The sequence below is a fragment of the Pollachius pollachius genome (assembly GCF_949987615.1).
Source record: "Pollachius pollachius genome assembly, chromosome: 8".
NCBI classification, from domain to species: Eukaryota; Metazoa; Chordata; class Actinopteri; order Gadiformes; family Gadidae; genus Pollachius; species Pollachius pollachius.
This window is the reverse complement of record NC_136941.1, coordinates 1,497,183-1,516,533: the sequence shown is the minus strand read 5'-3', so window position 1 is coordinate 1,516,533 and position 19,351 is coordinate 1,497,183. Positions and strand designations below refer to the sequence as shown.

Sequence of the window (19,351 nt, the reverse complement as noted above, 5' to 3'; positions counted from 1 at the left end):
AGCACTTAGCAGAGATGGGACAAAGTCACTGTTTGGCAAGTCCCAAGCAAGTCCAAAGTCTTAGCAGTCAAGTCCGAGTCGAGTCCCAAGTCAAGACAGGGAAAGGCAAGTCGAGTCCAAGTCAAAGTCACACCAAAGTCAAATCGAGTCCAAGTCCTAGTCCCAAACTTTTTCAAGTCTTGAACAAGTCACCATGTACTTTTACTTAATAATGTCAATGCATTGCATTCTCTTCAGTAATATTTTAATTTAACATTGAGCGTGTGTAGCAGCTATTTCAAGGTTCAAGGGTTGTCAAACATCCACCAGCTTACAATAATGGATTGTTCATTGAAATAACATGAATAAAACCGGTAGTGATTGGAGACGGCTTGAATTATCACATGCCCTTCACTTATCACACGCCCTGCAACGCCTTCTCATTGCCCGGACCTGCCCTGCAACGTCAGGTCTGGGCAATGAGAAGGCTGGGCTTTATTCCAGTTGAGGACCGAGGAATGTGTTTCGACGCTCTCAATTAAAGTAAGGTAATATAAACGCTGTCTATGTCAAAACTGATATCCTCGTATCCTCATTATATTCAGGTCGTTCACACATTTTTTTTAAAGTTCAGGTGGTTTAAAAAAACTATAACTGCATAAAAAGAGTGATACGTTTATGGTGCCATTCTTACTTTCGCTTTCACTTAGTTTGCTCACGGAGAAACAACAAAGACCTCCACGGTTGTAATTATAAAATAGGATTTGTATTTTTCAACAAACATTCTGGCTCCTCGGAACATCATAAGAGACCCTGTGTCTCAGCTGATGAACAATCAATAGAGCCATAACTCCAGGTGCAGACCTCCTGTAGGCCTGGGGCCTGCTCATTGGGCAGGCCCCAGGCCTCCAGGCTGGTGATTAGCCCCTAGGCCCTGAGATCTTCTGCATCCAGGTGACTGTGTTTCGGGTTTAGTATGTGTATATGTATGTTTGTATTTGTGCAGGCCTACATGGATGAGTAAGGTGGAGTGTTTCACCCAAATAAATCCTATATTAAACATAGGATCCAAAGACCAAATTAATCTAGAAAATGATGTAGCCCAATGAACATTAAAGTGGTACATTATATTTTTGACACACTTTTAACACTCACAAATGTATTTAGTTCATCACAGCAAAATGGTAAGCATTATATCACAGTTAATGCAGACATAAAAGCTTAACAACTTTGTTTAACAGCTCAAATGTTTTCAAACTTCATATTATTTTGGTTTAGCGAAAAGAAGTAAAGATTTGAATACATTTATTAACTCCTGAATATTTTTTTTATCTCTCCAGATGTTTCTGAACTTCAAGAAAAGTCTGTAGCTGCATGGCAATGAATGATTGAATAACAAGACTTGCACTGACACACAGAAGAATTATCTGCCAAAAAACATCAGATGGTTGAAGGTCATACAAACTGGACCACCATGTTCTTACAAATGATGTTCCTAATATGTTCAGTTTGTAATACTTATGGCGTTGCTAGTACTGCATCACCATCGTGTACCAGCGATGAATACAGAGCAGGACAGTTCTGCTGCCTTGCATGTCCTGCTGGTAAGAGTCCATTAACCCAGCTGTTGTCAAGCTGTTGTCCAAAATAGTTCTGTATGATTTCTTCAACCAAATCCATTGGAAAACAACATATTTGAAACGTTCTTTCCAACAGGATATAGGGTTCGTAGGGATTGCACAGCGACAACCAGTTCATTGTGCTCAAAGTGCCCCGATGGTACTTTCAAAGAAGACCTTAGCGGACAGAAGCAATGCTCTGCCTGTACAAAGTGTGACACAGGTATATCTATATTATTAAATGGAAACGCCCCCCCATGCAACCCCCATATATTGTGTTGATGAGACCATTGTGTTTATGTTCATATCAGAGTTGTGTTGTTCATGTTTATATCCGAGAAGTTGTGTTGTTTACATCAGAGAAGTTGTGTTGTTCATGTTTATATCAGAGAAGTTGTGTTGTTTATATCAGAGAAGTTGTGTTGTTCATGTTTATATCAGAGAAGTTGTATTGTTCATGATGATACCAGAGAAGTTGTGTTGTTCATGTTTATACCAGAGAAGTTGTGTTGTTCATGTTGATAACAGATAAGTTGTGTTGCTCATATTTATAACATAAGTTGTGTACTCTCAGGTTGTCTGTAACTGTTGTGATTGACAGGTCTTGGTCTGAAGGTGAAGAGGTTGTGTTCATCAACATCAGATGCTGAGTGTGAGGCCCTGGATGGATTCTTCTGTAGTGACTCAGCAGATAATGACACATTCTCAAAGGCCACATTGTCATGCCAACCCCACACGATGTAAGTGGAGTTAATTAAACAATCTGTCCATAAAGTACAATAATGGTTGTTAAGAATTAGGCCTGGGCAATATATCATGTACTGGTGTGGCTTTTATTTGCCATAGTCATAATGTTATGTTTGTTTACTCTCCAATTTAATAATTAAATTATCAGAATTAGACATTATAAAAGTGTCATTAATGCTTGATCATATATATAATTTACCATTTAGTCATTTTCTCCAAAGCGGTGTCCAGTGAATTCAGACACAGGTAGATACAGGTCATTAGGAACAGTTAGGGGTCGGGCATCTAGCTCAAGAACCTTCCTGAAGGCCTACAGGTTGGTTGTGGACATTGGGGATCGAACCCAGTACCTTCGTACCATCACCCAGTCTACTACTCTAGAACTAAACGTGGTTTTGTCCTTCTGGTTTCAGGTGTGGTTCTGTGGGAGGGGTGCAGATAAAACCAGGAACTGATTCAACTGATTCTACATGTTTTCCATATGTTACGATTGTGTTCATAATAATAGGATGCATATCTTTCATTATATTGTTAGTCCTGGGAGGTAAGCGTTGCATTCATCTATTTTATGTATCATGTTACATTCAACTCTTAACATCTATCATGGTTACATTAACCTTACATTTATCATATTACATTAAACTCTGACAAGTATCATGGTTACATTCAACTAACATATGTATCATAGTTACATTAAACTAGCATGTATCATGCTTACATTAAACTAACATGTATCATGTTTACATTAAACTAACATGTATCATGTTTACATTAAACTAACATGTATCAGGGTTATGCTGAATGATGGTGACTTCTGTTCTGACATGTGTTGTTTATCACTTCATAGCATTGGTTTATAGAAGACTGAAAATGGAAAGGGATTTAACTGGTAAGTTCTTATCCCACATGTTTCATTTTGTAAATGAGTAACAGATCATTTATTAATGTCCAGTGATTTGCAAGGGTTACTGACTCACACCAAGTCAAATGATATCGCTGTGATTCAAAACATTTAATCTAATTGTACCAGAGAGTCAGAGCCTACCTAGCAGAGGGACCAGAGTGGCAGACCTACTGAACAACATCATCTAGATATTAGATTATAGAACGGAGCTATCCATGTATATAAGACACTACTCTCATAGCTGGGGCGATGTGGCCAGCATAACGTCAGCTCAGTGGCGTTTATAACGTAGCTCACTGAGTCGTCATGACAACACAGAGCAGGGACAAAGGGTAGAAAGACTTCTGTCCTTGTTTGACCACGATAATGGCAGCCGTCTCTCTACACGTATTCAGTCTGGCAAGATGTTCTTCTGTGTAGAGGCTAATTCAGAGTGGAAACCAGGAACTGATTCAACTGATTCTACATTAAAGTATATGCAGCAGTTCATAATAATAGGATGGATACCTTTAAAATCAATCATAGTCCTCGGAGGTAGGGTTACATTGAACTCTAACATGTATCATGTTTCATTAAACTAACATGTATCATAGTTACAATAAACTAACATGTATCATGTTACATTAAGCTAACGTGTATCATGGTTACATTCAACTAACATGTATCATGTTACATTAAACTAACATGTATCATAGTTACAATAAACTAACATGTATCAGGGTTATGCTCAATGATAGTGACTGCTGTCCTGACATGTCGATGTGTTGTTTCTCTCTATAGAATTCGAAAAACAAATACATGAGATGGTAAGTGTTATTACTGGTTTGATACAGAACACAATAGTATGTGTGAACCTAGCAGTGGTGGAGTTATTAGATGATGACCAGAGGCGGATTAACATACAGGCTAGCCTCGGCTGAGCCTAGGGGCCCAGGTGTGCAAGGGGCCCTGGATTGGCCAGACTATTTTCAATTTTACTTAAAATAAAAAAAGTCTTCATCCCTATTGGCCCATAACAAGAACCATTAAAAAGTGAAGCAGCTGATTGGGTATATGTGTGGGCCATGTCATATGGCCAGGGACATAAAGTCAATTTGGTTGTAAAGGAATAAGTCATGTCTACTGGACAGCAAAGAGGCATAATGTATGAAAAGGATAAAGCGAAGTGTTTCCATTTGTCGATATAGCACTCCATTATTTATGAATTTACCTGTGGCCAATGCCAGCGGGGGACGCTCTTTTTCAAAATTGGCGCTCGTGCTGGGCGGTATACCGGTTCACACCGCATACCGGTGTGTATTTTCGTTATGATATGATTTTTTTGTATACCGCCATACCAGTGTGTTCTATTACACAACGTTCGGAACGCTGCGCCGCGCCACACTGTTTCAGACGGGACCCTTTTCGTTGTTGCGCTTCTAAACAAGAATGGTACGACTGTGACTGCAACTTTCTTTATAGGTCCATGGCTGCGAGGCGTGATATTTCAGGCCAGCTGGTAAAAGAGTGTGTAATATCCTACAGATGGATGGGTTACTGTGATTGGTCAGATGACACCTCATTTGCATATGTGAAGGGTGAGGCGCGAGATGTATCGTTTGGTGTGTCACAAGGAAATGGACGCTCGAATAAAGTACCCGTCATGTTAAATCGGTCCCGTCAATTAACAGCTACAACATAAGAATATTACATGGTGTCAGAGTTATTAAGAACTCAACGCTTACCATTCAGTCGGGATGCATTCCTCTGGTGTTCAGAGCCCAATTTTGGACTGGGAATCTGCTAATTTACCGGAGTCGTGGAGAAGGTTCAAGCAGCATGTGAAGCTAATGTTCACCGGCCCACTGAAAGCCGTGAGCGAGGAGGATAAATGCAGTTACCTTCTACTGTGGGTCGGAGACAAAGGTCGGGACATTTTTAACACTTGGACACTCACGGAAGATCAGGCTAAATTGTTGGAGACGTACTACGTCAAGTTTGAGGAATATGTGACCCCAAAAGCGAACCCCATTTTTGCAAGATACAAGTTTCAAGAAAGAATGCAAGGCTCTGGCGAGCCATTTGAGCAATTCGTCACGGATTTGAAGTTGCTGGTCAAGGACTGTGGCTATGCTGACTCGGACCAGATGGTTAGGGACCGGATAGTTTTCGCAACAAACTCTCATAAGGTACGTGAGAAACTACTCAGTCATGGAGCTACGCTAGATCTGATCAAAGCAATAGACATTGCACGCTCGCATGAGCTAGCCCAGGGACAAATGAAAGCCATGAACAGTCGAGCACCAGCTAACGTTGATAGCCACGACATACACGCTGTGGGCCGCGCCAAGATGCACAGAGAGGCGCCAAAATACAGCGCTAACTACAGTCAAGGGGGGAAATATTCAAGCAGTGGAGACAGAGCCAGACCACATGGCAAAACGTGTGGGAATTGTGGAAGAGAACAAAACAGTGACCGTCAGGACTGCCCAGCTAGGGGCCGACAATGCAACAAGTGCAAACGTTTTGATCATTTCGCCCAGGTATGCAGATCTCAGCAGCAACGCAGGGCCAAGCCAGTGCATGCAGTAGAGGGCGCTAACGCCCAAGACAACGATACAGACGAACAGGAGACACTATACATTGACACAATTTCAAAAGGCACAGACAATGATGTGGCCATTGCTGAGATGGAAATTGGACAGAAAAATCACAAAGTCAAATTCAAGTTAGATACCGGTGCCCAAGTCAACATAATCCCAGCTCAAAAATTTCACAAACTGTTTAGCAAGGCAGACATGAAGCCCACAACCCGCTCTTCACAGGATATGGTGGTGAGCCACTTGATGTAAAAGGGACATGCAACCTAAGCTGTAAATACAAAGGAACTGCTATGACACTGGAGTTCTACATAGTCACCACCAAAGCTCCACCTGTATTAGGACTGAGAGCATGTATTGATATGGACCTCATTAAACTAGTTTTGTCTGTAAATGCAACTCAAACAGAAGGCTGTGATGTGAGGGAGGAATTTGCAGATGTGTTCCAGGGCGTTGGACAGTTCCCAGGTGAATGCAGCATACGCCTGGACCCCACAGCCACACCCGTCGTGTGCCCACCACGGAGAATCCCGTTCACCCTCCGCAGCTGCCTGAAGGACGAGCTCGATGAGATGGAAGGGGCCGAAATCATCGCGAAAGTGACCGAGCCTACAGACTGGGTGAATGCACTGGTGGTAGTAGAGAAGCCACATACAGGTAAACTGAGAGTATGCCTAGATCCCCGCGAGCTAAACAAAGCTATAAAAAGACCTCACTACCCACTCCCCACTCTGGAGGATGTCACCCCAAGACTGGCAGGCGCACAGTTTTTCAGCGTCATGGACGCAAGGTCAGGCTATTGGGCCATTAAACTAACCGAGGATTCATCCATGCTTACGACATTCAACACTGTGTTCGGCCGATACAGGTTCCTCCGCCTTCCTTTCGGCATCGTATCAGCCCAGGATGAGTTTCAGAGAAAAATAGACGAGACGTATGAGGGCCTGAAAGGTGTCGCTGCAATAGTTGACGATATCCTGGTCTACGGGCGAACCAGAGAGGAACACGACGCTAACCTGCGGGCCATGCTGGAGAGGACCAGAGAGAGAGGTGTACGGCTCAACCCCGAGAAGAGCAGGATCTGCGTCACAGAGGTCAAATACTTTGGACACAGGCTCACACGAGAAGGTATCAAGCCAGACCCTGACAAGGTGAAAGCTGTAAAAGAGATGGAGCCACCCCAGAACAAAGCCGAACTGGAGACCATTATGGGGATGGTGAACTACCTGGCTCGATTTGCCCCAAGTCTGTCTGAAATAAACGCACCCCTCCGCCAGCTACTGAAGCAAAGCAGCGAATTTGTGTGGGATGAAACACACAACTCCGCCTTCCAGCAAATGAAGGACCTCATCACACGGGAGCCAGGACCTGTGCTCACCTACTTTGACCCAAGCAAGGAGCTGAGGCTCCAGGTCGACGCGTCTAAAAGTGGTTTGGGGGCTGTGCTCCTGCAAGAAGAAAAGCCCGTCGCCTACGCTTCAAAATCACTCACAGCCACAGAAGAAAACTATGCTCAAATTGAGAAGGAACTGTTCGCTGTTCTCTTTGGATGTAAGCGTTTTCACCAGTATGTCTACGGGCGCCAGGTTGTCGTCGAGTCCGATCACAAGCCATTGGAATCAATTATGAGAAAGCCCCTCGCAGCGGCCCCACCACGCTTACAACGGATGATCCTGCAGCTGCAGAAGTATGACATCACCATCATCCACCGCCCAGGTAAACACATCCCTGTCGCAGACACACTCTCCAGGAAGTCATTAGCCTGCAACGACCACACTCTGAGTGAGGGCATGGATACGCAAGTCCACACGGTTATCAGCAACCTCCCTGTGAGCGACAGAAAGCTTACAGACATCAGAACAGCCACTGAACAGGATCCTCAGCTCACCATGCTGAAAGAGTCTGTACTGTCTGGGTGGCCTGAAACCAGGAAGAAATGCTCACCCACCACTGCCGAATACTGGAACCACAGGGATAAAATATCAGAGATGGACGGAATCCTATTCAAAGGGAAAAAGATCATAGTCCCACACTCTCTCCGAGCCAGCATGCTTACAGCAATACACACTCCGCACCCAGGCATGGAAAAGAGCAAACTACGAGCGAGAGACATCCTTTTCTGGCCAGGAATGGGGAGAGAAATAGAGGCCATGGTGGAAAAGTGCACCATCTGCCTGCAACACAGGAAGTCAAACCCAAAAGAGCCAATGCTATCTCATGAAATCCCCGACAGACCATGGCAGGTCATTGCAACTGACCTGTTTACATGGAATGGAGAAGACTATGTTGTATCGGTGGATTACTACAGCAGGTATTTCGAGATCGAGAGGCTGTATTCCACTACTTCATCAGCGGTAATCCGAAAACTGAAAGCCATGTTCTCCCGTAATGGCATCCTCGAGAAGGTGATCTCGGATAATGGCCCACAATACAGCTCACAGGACTTTAAGAACTTTGCAAACACATGGGATTTCAAACACACAACGACAAGCCCGCACTACCCCCAAAGCAATGGGCTCGCAGAAAAAACTGTCCAGACAGCCAAGATTATACTGGACAAGGCACGGGCAGAAAAGAAGGACCCGTACCTCAGCCTACTGGAATACCGGAACACTCCAGTGGACGGTTTCAAATCACCGGCCCAGCTGCTCAACAGCCGCAGGCTGAGATCCATCCTTCCTACCACAGCAGCGCAACTACAACCCCAGCTCATCAGCCCAACCGCCGCCAGAAGGAGGCGGGAACACATGCAACACCAGCAACGCCGGTACTACAACCGGAGCGCCAGGCCGCTGTCGACTCTGCAGGCTGGGGACAATATACGTTACCGGCAGGATAATGGACTGTGGAGACCTGCAACCATCATGCAACCGGCACATACTGACAGATCGTACCACATCAGCACTAGTGAGGGTCAGACCTACCGCCGCAACCGCCGCCACCTCCTACCGACCAAGGAACCTACACCAGAACACACCGCTGAAGTGAGTGACAGGTCTGATACTCCTGCGCCAGAACACACAGCTGTAATGAATAACAGGCCAGACACTCTGAGAACCTACCTACGGACACCACTAACACTGGGGGCCTTGCCAGTGATGGGCCAGCGCCATATGCCCACACTAGGTCTGGGCCTCTGGTGAAGCCGAGACAAGTGATGGACCTGTGATATTAAAGTGTAGCGTTTAAAAAATAAAAAAAAAAGGAAACATGTATGTAAAGTGAACACTGAAGTTACCTGTTGATAACCTACCTGTTGATAACTACCTTTTACTTATAGGATATGTCTGAAAAGCTTACTTGCCTGTTATTACCTCTGGTATTTGTTATGGAGCCACTGTTATGCGTGTTAGTTATGTTCATTGTTTATTACAAAACAATAACCTTGATAACCTACCTTTTACTTATAGGATATGTCTGAAAAGCAGTTATTACAGTTACTGGACTTACCTGTTATTACCTCTGGTATTTGTTTATGAGCCACTGTTAGGCGTGTTAGTTATGTTCATTGTTTATTACAAAAGAAGGGAGATGTAATATCCTACGGATAGATGGGTTACTGTGATTGGTCAGATGACACCTCATTTGCATATGTGAAGGGTGAGGCGCGAGATGTATCGTTTGGTGTGTCACAAGGAAATGGACGCTCGAATAAAGTACCCTTCATGTTAAATCGGTCCCGTCATTTAACAGCTACAACATAAGAATATTACAGAGTGTGTCACGGCTTTCAAACATATAAACCATAAAGCCTATGGACGCCTCGGGACGGACTTGTCAACGCGCTGCGGCATCACTTACTTGATGTTGTTTTGATTGAAGATCGGCAGGTTGTAGTGGCTGCATGCTTGAATAAATGAACGTGCGTGTGTGTGTGTGTGTGGATGTCTGTGTGTGTTGCGAGCGTATGCGATTTCAAAGTAACAAACAAACAAGCTCAAAGCCGATGCATGCATCCAAAACTATTAGTTCAAAACCAAATAAACAAATCAAAAACAGAGTCGCTTCTTCGCTTGAAATACTTTATTTTCAAAACTTGGGAATTAATACGGCGCGGTACCGAGCGGTTGAAAACAATGTTGGTGTCTCCTGTGGCTGCCTTGTGAACCTGCATTATATTACTTAAAAGGACTTTGGCAGTAATGTTTTAAACCCCGCCATTCACGCAAGTGTAAACCCGAGCAGCATATCTGCGTGCCTGCCTGCGTTCAGCGCGTAATTATTATTATTTGTAATAATTTTTTTAATTTATTTTTTTTATTATTTTTTTTTATTAGTAGTTTAGATGAGTCGACTTATCGAAAAATTTCTCGAAAGATTAGTCGTTAGAAAATTAGTCGTTAGTGGCAGTACTAGTGAACACCTAATAATGCATGGCAAAAAAATACCATCATATACCGTGAAACCGTTAGAATTGAGAAAAATACTGTGATATCAATTTTCGGTCATACCGCCCAGCACTAATTGGCGCTAGTAAAAGATAGACTGAGATCCACAATGGGCCAAAAGAGACTGAATCACCCGTCTCTGATCAGTCCATTGAAAGCGATATTCTGCACAAATTGGATTTTACCAGCCTCATTAAGGAGTTCTGTTCGTCGGTCCCCAGAAATACGTGGTTGCAGCAGCTATGGGGAATTCACCCTTGTTTCTGTCTCATTGCTGTTTTAGTGAAGGCCGTCTCAATGTGTGTGTGTGTGTGTGTGTGTGTGTGTGTGTGTGTGTGTGTGTGTGTGTGTGTATGCCAGTGCTCCCGAGTGTGCGTGAGGGCCTTGTAATAATTCTAGCACGCTTTTACACATGGCACTGAATTTACTTTTTCTGCGGGATCAGTAAGGAGGCCTCACAAAAATAGTAGCCTAGGGGCCAATGACCACCTTAATCCACCACTGATGATGACCTTGTAATGAACTCAATGTTCATATTGGATTGACATTTTTATTTTATTGAAAAAGGAAACACCGGACCAGGAGACGGCGTGTTACAGTAAGTACTTATTCCACATTTTTCACTGTGTTAATAACTAACAGATAACTTATTAATATCCAGTGATTTTCAAGGGTTACTGACGCAAACACAGTCAAATGATATCGCTGTGATTAAAACATTTCATCCTATTGTACCAGAGAGTCAGAGCCTACCTAGCAGAGGGACCAGAGTGGCAGACCTACTGAACAACATCATCTAGATATTAGATTATAGAATGGAGCTATCCATGTATATAAGACACTACTCTCATAGCTGGGGCGATGTGGCCAGCATAACGTCAGCTCAGTGGCGTTTATAACGTAGCTCACTGAGTCGTCATGACAACACAGAGCAGGGACAAAGGGTAGAAAGACTTCTGTCCTTGTTTGACCACGATAATGGCAGCCGTCTCCCTACACATATTCAGTCTGTCAAGATGTTCTTCTGTGTAGAGGCTAATTCAGAGTGGAAACCAGGAACTGGTTCAACTGATTCTACATGATCAGAATATATGGAGCAGTTCATAATAATGTATCATGTTAGATTAAACTTTAACATGTATCATGGTTTGATTTAACCAACATGTTTCACGGTTACATTATACTAACAAATTATATTGGTTGCTGTCCTGACATGTTACTGTATTGTTTATCTCTATATAGCCATGTATAATCGACTTCAGGTGGTAAGTGTTTTTACTGGTTTGATACAAAACACAATAATATGTGTGACCCTAGCTGGCTGTGGTGGAGTTATTAAATGATGACCTTGTAATGAACCCAATGTTAATATTTTATTTACATTTTTATTTTATAGAAAACTAAAACACCGGAACAGGAGAGGAAGCTTCAGGGTAAGGTCTTATTCCACATGCTTCACTTTGTAAATGAGTAACAGATAACATTTTTTGAGCAGTTCATAATAATAGGATGCATATCTTTAATTTTATCAACCATAGTCCTGGGAGTTACGCGTTACAATAAACTATAACGTATGTATCATGATAACATTAAACTACTGACATGTGTCATGATAACATTAAACTAACATGTATCATGATAACATTAAACTACTGACATGTATCATGATAACATTAAACTAACATGTATCATGATAACATTACACTACTGAAATGTATCGTGGTTAGATTAAACTAACATGTTTCATGGTAACATTAATCCAACATGTATCATGTTACATTAAACTAACATGTATCAGGGTTATGTTGAATGATATTGACTGATATCCTAACATGCGAGTGCCTTGTTTATCTCTATGTAGAATTGCTAGATCGACTTATGGAGGTAAGTGTTTTTACTGGTTTGATACACAGCACAATATATTAAATGTCTAAATGACACAAAACACAAAAAGACAAAATCAGACAATGACAAATAAGACAATCACACAAAGACAAAGATCAAATGACAGAAGTGTTTAAAACATATATAAATAGTGATATGTAGATTAAAAATGAACAGCAGTTGTAAAGTACATAAAGATTTCAGTGGAGGCCACAACTGTAAAGTGCACAATAGTAATGGTAAACACACACACACACACACACCCTGTCCATATTGTGCCCATCAAGTCCAGTGTGTGTGTGTGTGGAGGGGCAGGGCGGGGGGGTTGTGGGTGGTGGAAGCTACTGCTCCTGGAGGAGAGTTGTCCTTAGTGCTTTGTTAGGGGGTTGAGGGGGTGATGGAGGCTACAGCTCCTGGGGGAAAAGCTGTTCCTCAGTCTTGTGGTGCGGGCCCGCAGTGTGCGGTACCTCTTCCCTGATGGTAGGGGGACAAACAAGGTGTGTCCAGGGTGAGTTTTATCTGTGCTTATTGACCTTGCCTTCGTCTTCAGGCGGTCACCACACACAGAGGCCAGGTCTGGGAGCTCAGCTCCTATGATCTTTATTGCTGACCTAACCACTCTGGCCAAGTCCCTCCTGCTCTCCGCTGTGCAGCCTTCATACCGCACACTGCAGCCCTGCAGAGGATGCTCTCAATTGTGCTCCTATAAAAGTTAATGAGCAGGTGTGTGGATAAACCTGCCTGTTTGAGCTTCAGTAGGAAGAAGAGCCTCTTCTGGGTCCTCTTTACAAGGTTGGAGATGTTAGTAGCCCATGTTAGGTCCTTGGTGTTGTACGTCCCCAGGAATTTAACAGAGTCCACCCTCTCCACTTCTTCCCCATTGATGGTAAGTGGGGTCTGCGTGGTCCTCTTGGACCTCCTAAAGTCCACAAGGATCTCATTTGTTTTGGTGGTGTTTAGCACCTGGTTGTTCTCCACACACCAGTCTCCCGTGTGTTGGACCTCCTACCTGTAATGGCACTCATTGTGGTCACTAATGAGCCCCACCACAGTGGAGTCATCAGCTCATTAGATTATGGTGTTGGATGAATGGATGGGTACGCAGTCAGGGGTGAAGAGGGTTTATAGGGCTGGGCTGAGTACATAACCTTGGGCGCAGCGGTGTTCAAGGTTGTAGTTGAGGATGTCAGATCCCCTACTCTGAAATTCTGCGGTCTGTTTGAAACAGACCGCAGACCTGCCCCTGGGGTCCGTGTTTTCAAAGTCACCCTCAATGCGCTGTCTGTACTTGCCTCCTTAATGCCCTTTTTTAGGTCTCGTCGGGCAGTTCTATAGGCCAGCATGTCACCCGACCTGAAGTCAGTATCTCTCGCCCTGAGCAGCGACCTGACATTACCGCCAAACCAGGGTTTCTGATTAGGGAACACCTTGATGGTTCTGGTGCGCAGTACTGTCTCGGTGCAAAACTGAATGTAGTCAAGGACGTTAGAGGTGTACTCCTCCAAGTTGTCTCCCTGAGAAAATACCTCCCATACTGTGCCCTCAAAACAGTCCTGTAGTGATGTTACAGCTTCCTCACTCCATACCTGTACTGTCTTCACAGCTGGTTTGGTTCTACAGACAACTGGTTTATAAGATGAAATCAGTGTCAAGGAGATATGATCTGATTAGATATGATCTGATGGTCCGGTGTGTTTTTATCTCTTGTTGGAAAGCATACATTTTTGTTGAGTTTTGGTAATACTTTCTTGGTAATACTCCATCACTGCCTACCTGGCAGTGGTGGAGTTATTGGATGATGACCCTGTAATGAACCCAATGTTGATATTTTGTTTTCATTTTTATCTTATAGAAAATCAAAACACTGAAATGGGAAAGGGCGCACTATGGTAAGTTCTTATTCCACATGTTTCACTTTGTAAATGAGTAACAGATAATTTATTAATATCCAGTGATTCGAAAGGGTCACTGACTCACACCAAGTCAAATGATCGCTGTGATTAAAAACATTTCTGGGGAGATGTGGCTAGCATAACGCCAGCTCAGTGGCGTTTATAACGTAGCTCACTGAGTCATCATGACAACACAGAGCAGGGACCAAGGGTAGAAAGGGCGCTTTCACTCCTTTAGTTTGTAGACTCGGTCCAATTCAGGGTGAGGGTGAGGCTTTGTTACATTTTCATTTGGTTCGGTCAGCGTTCACACTGGACTCTGATAGGCCGACCGTATTGTAAACCAACGCCTCGCGGTTGGCGGGTCGCTCGTCTATTGGACAGAACCTCCGAGGGAAACTCCCAACGCCTCCTAGTTGAGGACAATAACAATGGAGCAACTTTGTCCGGTCTTCAGTTTTTCATTTTGCTTCGGTGTTCCTACAAATTAAAAATCATTTGGAGGAACTTCCACCATTCTTTAACTGAGTAATTAAAACAAGTAATCGATGACACACAATTTTATGTGCCACAAAATGTATTTACATATTCTTCAGGCCATATCTCGATAACTGCTTTCCCCTCCTTATTGCACCACGTCTGACTCACTTTAATCTCAAAAAGTTCACGTATACCTGGCTGAATATGTTTTATTTATTTCCTGTGTGTGGAAAAAGTGCACATCCCACCCACAAGGCATCGTGTGTGTTGTGGGTGGGATATATAGTTGACTGCAGTCAAGCCGTCCGCCCTTACATTTGGATTGCACCCATTTTCTATCCTTTATGGTAAATTAATTGAAATGACTACGGCCGAGCTGACATGGAGAGTAAGCGACTTTTCACATGTGACTACGTCCTGTTTTCAAAACAAGTTGTTAACACAGTTTATACAGAAACCGCAGTGCCGACACACTAACACAACATCAAGCATGTTATAGACGGGTCTGATTGCGTTAAAAACCTAAAGCAAACCAAACTACAGTTCACTTGGAAGCGGACATAGAACCCCGTTTTCAAGCAGACCACAGTTTTATTTTTCTGACCATACTAGAGTAGAGAAAAGAATAAAGAAAGAAAAAAGTAATAAACCTTGCTGCCCTCACTAGTTTCCATCTTGCAGCCTACTTTGCTCACTGAAAGGGGGGGGACAGGTTACCGTTTGATGCTAAAAATTCCCACACTCATTTGAAGTGCAGAGACCCCAAGCACCAGGACAGAGTCTGTACACCAAGAGTACAGAACTCTCACAGAGCTGCTCCCAGAGATCTGCTCTGACTGTAAAAATGTACTTGGAAAGCTTTTTCAACGTTGTTGGACATTTTGTTACATCTATTATTTTGTTGATGAGTGCTGCTACCCTGGGCACAGCGCCCAAAGTTGAACATATTTTTACTTTATTGCACGGTGAAAAAAGGCAGAAAGAGAGAGGCAGGCTTCAGGCGCGCAATTTAGAAAATGGAGAAAATAGGAGGAGGAAAGGAAAGCCTTCATTTTTGGTAGCTAGCTAGCTACTCTGCAGCATTAGCTACAGGTTTTGTTTGTAATGTAAGGCTAACTTTATCTACTCTATAACCGTCCAGGTGGAGCTGCTGGAGAAGGGACGTCTGGTCCCTCATCCACACCTCTCCTCTCTACGGAGCTTGTACGTTCAGACCATTATTTGTGGTCTCTGTGTCATTAATAATAAACTGCTATTTTGTCTTTTTTATTATAGTTATTATTATTGTTGAATGTTACAGTTACACCTTGTTGCTAATTAATTGTAGGTCTTAGTCAAATGATATAAAGTGTATTTGTACAGTGCTACCTTATATGTAGTAGAATGACAGAGGATTTAATGCAGTGGTGTAACAGTATGGATGAACTGTATGTTTGAACACAGCCTGCAGGTCTAGAGACATCCAGCCCTCCAGCTCCCTCCAGTGAAACACAGTCTGCTGAAGGTGAGTTGTGTTAATTATGTTACAGCTGCAGTTATGCAACTAATGACAATATGAAATAATCCAAATTCTATTAAATATTCATGATCAGTTCACCCTGTACCTCTGAAATGCTTTGTCCACAAATAGATGAGAGGGGATCTATTAGACTATATTAGACTGGAACTTAATCACATCAAAGAATAATTTAATCCAAGATGACCTTTGGACCTTTTTTCACTGGTGTAATTGAACAGTATTTGTCAACCTTTATCTATAATCATGCTCATTGTGTGTGTCTTGTTTTGTATATGTGGTAGTGTGGGTTGGTTGTGTGTCTGGTTTTGGGGGGTGGTTGTGTGTGTCTGTCTGAGTCTCTAGTTGTGTTAGGTGTTTGTGTTTCTGGGTGAGTCCCTGGTTGTGTCGGGTGTGTAGAATGTTGGTGTTTTTTTCTACAGGTGGTATTGTGTATCTCTGGTTGTGTGTGTCTAGCTGTGTGTGTGTGTCTGGCTGTGTCTGGTTGTGTGTCTGGCTGTGTGTGTGTCTTGCTGTCTCTGGTTGTGTGTCTGGTTGTGTCCTCATCTCCACCTGAGAGTACCCAGCTGCAGAGCTGCTCCACTGGGCTTCAGTCTTCAGTGAGTGTTGCTTCATGTGGAGGCTGGCTGTATGTCCTGACTCTCTGCTGCCTTCTCTTCCAGAAACTACACCGCTAATGTCCAGTGAATCTCCTGAGCCAACCAGGGAAGAACAAGAACATACCTCAAGAACAACTACCCCTGACGGTCATGATGATGACCAAAGTCTGGGTCCTGAGGTCATCCGGAGAGACATTGGCACCTCCCAGTCCATCCCCTCCATCTCCCAGTCAGTCTGCAGGTCTGGTGCTGGAGAGGGAGACATCGAGATGGGTCCAGTCCCAGGATCAGACCATAAATCACACAAAAGCACATAAGCCTCGTGACGCTTCCTTCCCCAAGGCGGCTTCGCTGAGCAGTCTTTATTAGAGCTTAGATCGGGCCCAGAAAATCAAGCCCGCACCGGCCCGAGCCCGTGCACGTTCTGTCCGAGCCCGATTTCAACCCAACGTTTTTTTGAATACATGTGTAACTTTGTACACATTTGTTACTTAGGCCTACTCTGCTAAATATATATGTAAGGGATAATGTATAGAACGCCGGTCATTATCGGGATAATAAGAAGACCCCAGTAATAAAGGCCTATAATATTTCTGTTTATGGCATAGATTTCTCCTCAGATTAGGCCAATAAAGCAATGATTAAAAAAAACTAAAAAAACCCACAAACGCTTGATCAAAGGCCCGGCCCGACCCGGCTCGAGGATAGTGGTGGGAAATATCGGCCCGACCCGCATTGTTTTACATGAATTGGCTAAACAAATGACCACTGTAGCATATTTAAACACAATTCAAATTAAGCAGAGAAAATTATTTCCATTGGTCATTTTGACCGGAGACATTTAGAATTTTCGGTCCTACTAATTTTTTTCCGGTCAATGACCGGTAATTACCGGACAACGGAAACTATGACCTGAAAGTGAATCTGATGATTCAAACTCAGAAACTAGCAGAGATGTGAACTCGAGTCACATGACTTGGGACTCGACTTAGACTTGACTGCTATTGACTTGAGACTTGACTCGGACTTTGCCTCTTTGACTTGTAATGTGTAAGTGACGTAGCATAAATAAGTTTTCTTTAATTATACACACTTAATAATCAACACTTCAATTTCATGTAATAAATAAATAGATAATAATTCATGTTGGGTTAAAAGGTTAATATAATGTAATTGAACCGATGTGTTAATGTGCTGCAAGCGAACGGAACTAATGTTTTGTTCCTAGTTTCCCTACGTCATTAGTGTTGGTGTAATTTATGTAAAAAGGCATGACCAAGCATGTATGAATGGCGCTCGTTAAGTGCAGCGATAGCGTAAGTTCGCCTCTGAAGTTAAAGCAGACGGCCAATATATAAGGACAGTAAAGAACTTAAATCTCTTTTCACAACAAGCGGCCAGCGAGGTATTTTATTTCACCATTTTAATGCACTTTTATTTCCTGTATATACATGTCATTTTTACGTGCCAATTAGTGTCATATTTCTGTGTTTTATTTCGTGCTTATGTAAATACTGCTAATTTGCTGATGTGGCATTTTTGTATTATGTTTGTTTGTAATAGTTTTGACGGCGTAAAGGCGTAAAGGCTTAAAGACGTAAAGACGTAAAGGAATAAAGCAACGTGCCATTAAAGAACGCCCGTTTCGAAGAAGCCAACCTGTGTCTGTGTGTTGTGACGAGAGCTACAGTGAAAACTCGGACTGCTCCTCACGGGTAGGAGAGACGAGAAGAGCGCGTACCGACGCAACGAGGACCCAGCAATCAGATAAGGAAAGCCCATGACGCACTGTCGGCAAAGCGACTGCATGCAGCGGTGATTAGACGGTGTTAGAAGCGCAACCGTTCAAATCAAGGCAATAAGTGCCTCCTCCACTTCCTTCAAGTTTAAGTGGTGTGAAAAGTGGTAAATAGTTGCAACAAAGAACTCAGATCTATTAACCCTGTATTATACTGTACTTAGCCTACATGTTTTATGGATGCATATTTGCTGGTCTTAATTGATGTTACACGTGACGAAGTTTAAAGAGTACCTATTTAAAAAAAAAAAAATCTCATTCAAGGGTTAAGTTGTTAAAAGTATTTCTAAGCTGATTCAATTCGTAACTAAGGTTTATTGTGGATAATTTGTTAAGTAATTTAAAACTTGCTTACTTTGTTTTGAAAATCAAAGTTAACTTGAGATAATATAATTTGAGTGTTTAAAAGGTTTTTTGGTGTGATATTCAAGTCTATATTTAAAGGAAAATATATAGGCTTCTCACATAGCCTTCACAAATTTGTCAAGAAATTCATAATTATTAATTTTTTGGCTACTCACATTAAAGCTAATATTCAACACATGTCCAAGCCATTCAAGTAACCTCAAAATGTCTGAGGCAAGCACTGAAACCTGCATTAAAGATCCAAAGGCACCTGTTCCCGAAGCTACAGACGATGAATATGCAGACCAAGTAGAAGAGTTACGTAGAAGTGAAAGACGCCGAACCCTCACAGAAAAGGGAAAAGAACTTCAAGAAGAAAGGCTGAAGAGTGTAAAACGTCGATACAGAATCACCTATGAGAAGTGGAGGTATCACGCAAGATTAGCAAAGGAAATATTGACTGATGAAGCATCAAAGGATGAGTTGAATCAGCTCATTGAGAACATTCAAAACACCTGCTCTGAAGTAAAGGTAATTTATGAAGAGTTACGAAGAATACAAACTCCTGAACAAGACCTGCGGCGCAGAGTTGATAAGTGTGTAGAACTTTCAGGATTCATT

General features: G+C 42.8%; 1 protein-coding gene across 2 annotated transcripts; it reads left to right on the top strand.

Moving 5' to 3' along the window:
* Window positions 1-381: 381 nt before the first annotated feature.
* Window positions 382-18,245, top strand: LOC307079177 (uncharacterized protein). 2 transcript variants are annotated; one of them, XM_079741310.1, is made up of 15 exons: window positions 382-527; window positions 1,320-1,583; window positions 1,696-1,821; window positions 2,200-2,338; window positions 2,759-2,889; window positions 3,193-3,234; window positions 4,030-4,055; window positions 10,784-10,814; window positions 11,459-11,481; window positions 11,613-11,649; window positions 12,078-12,100; window positions 13,953-13,989; window positions 15,614-15,675; window positions 15,916-15,976; window positions 16,651-18,245. In XM_079741310.1, the coding sequence occupies exons 2-15, from the start codon at window positions 1,424-1,426 to the stop codon at window positions 16,902-16,904; spliced, it is 1,152 nt and encodes a 383-aa protein (XP_079597436.1). In that variant the 5' UTR covers window positions 382-527; window positions 1,320-1,423; the 3' UTR covers window positions 16,905-18,245. The 2 variants fall into 2 exon arrangements, with proteins under 2 accessions (XP_079597436.1, XP_079597437.1); XM_079741311.1 differs by having other exon boundaries at window positions 422-522.
* The last annotated feature ends 1,106 nt before the right edge of the window (window positions 18,246-19,351 follow it).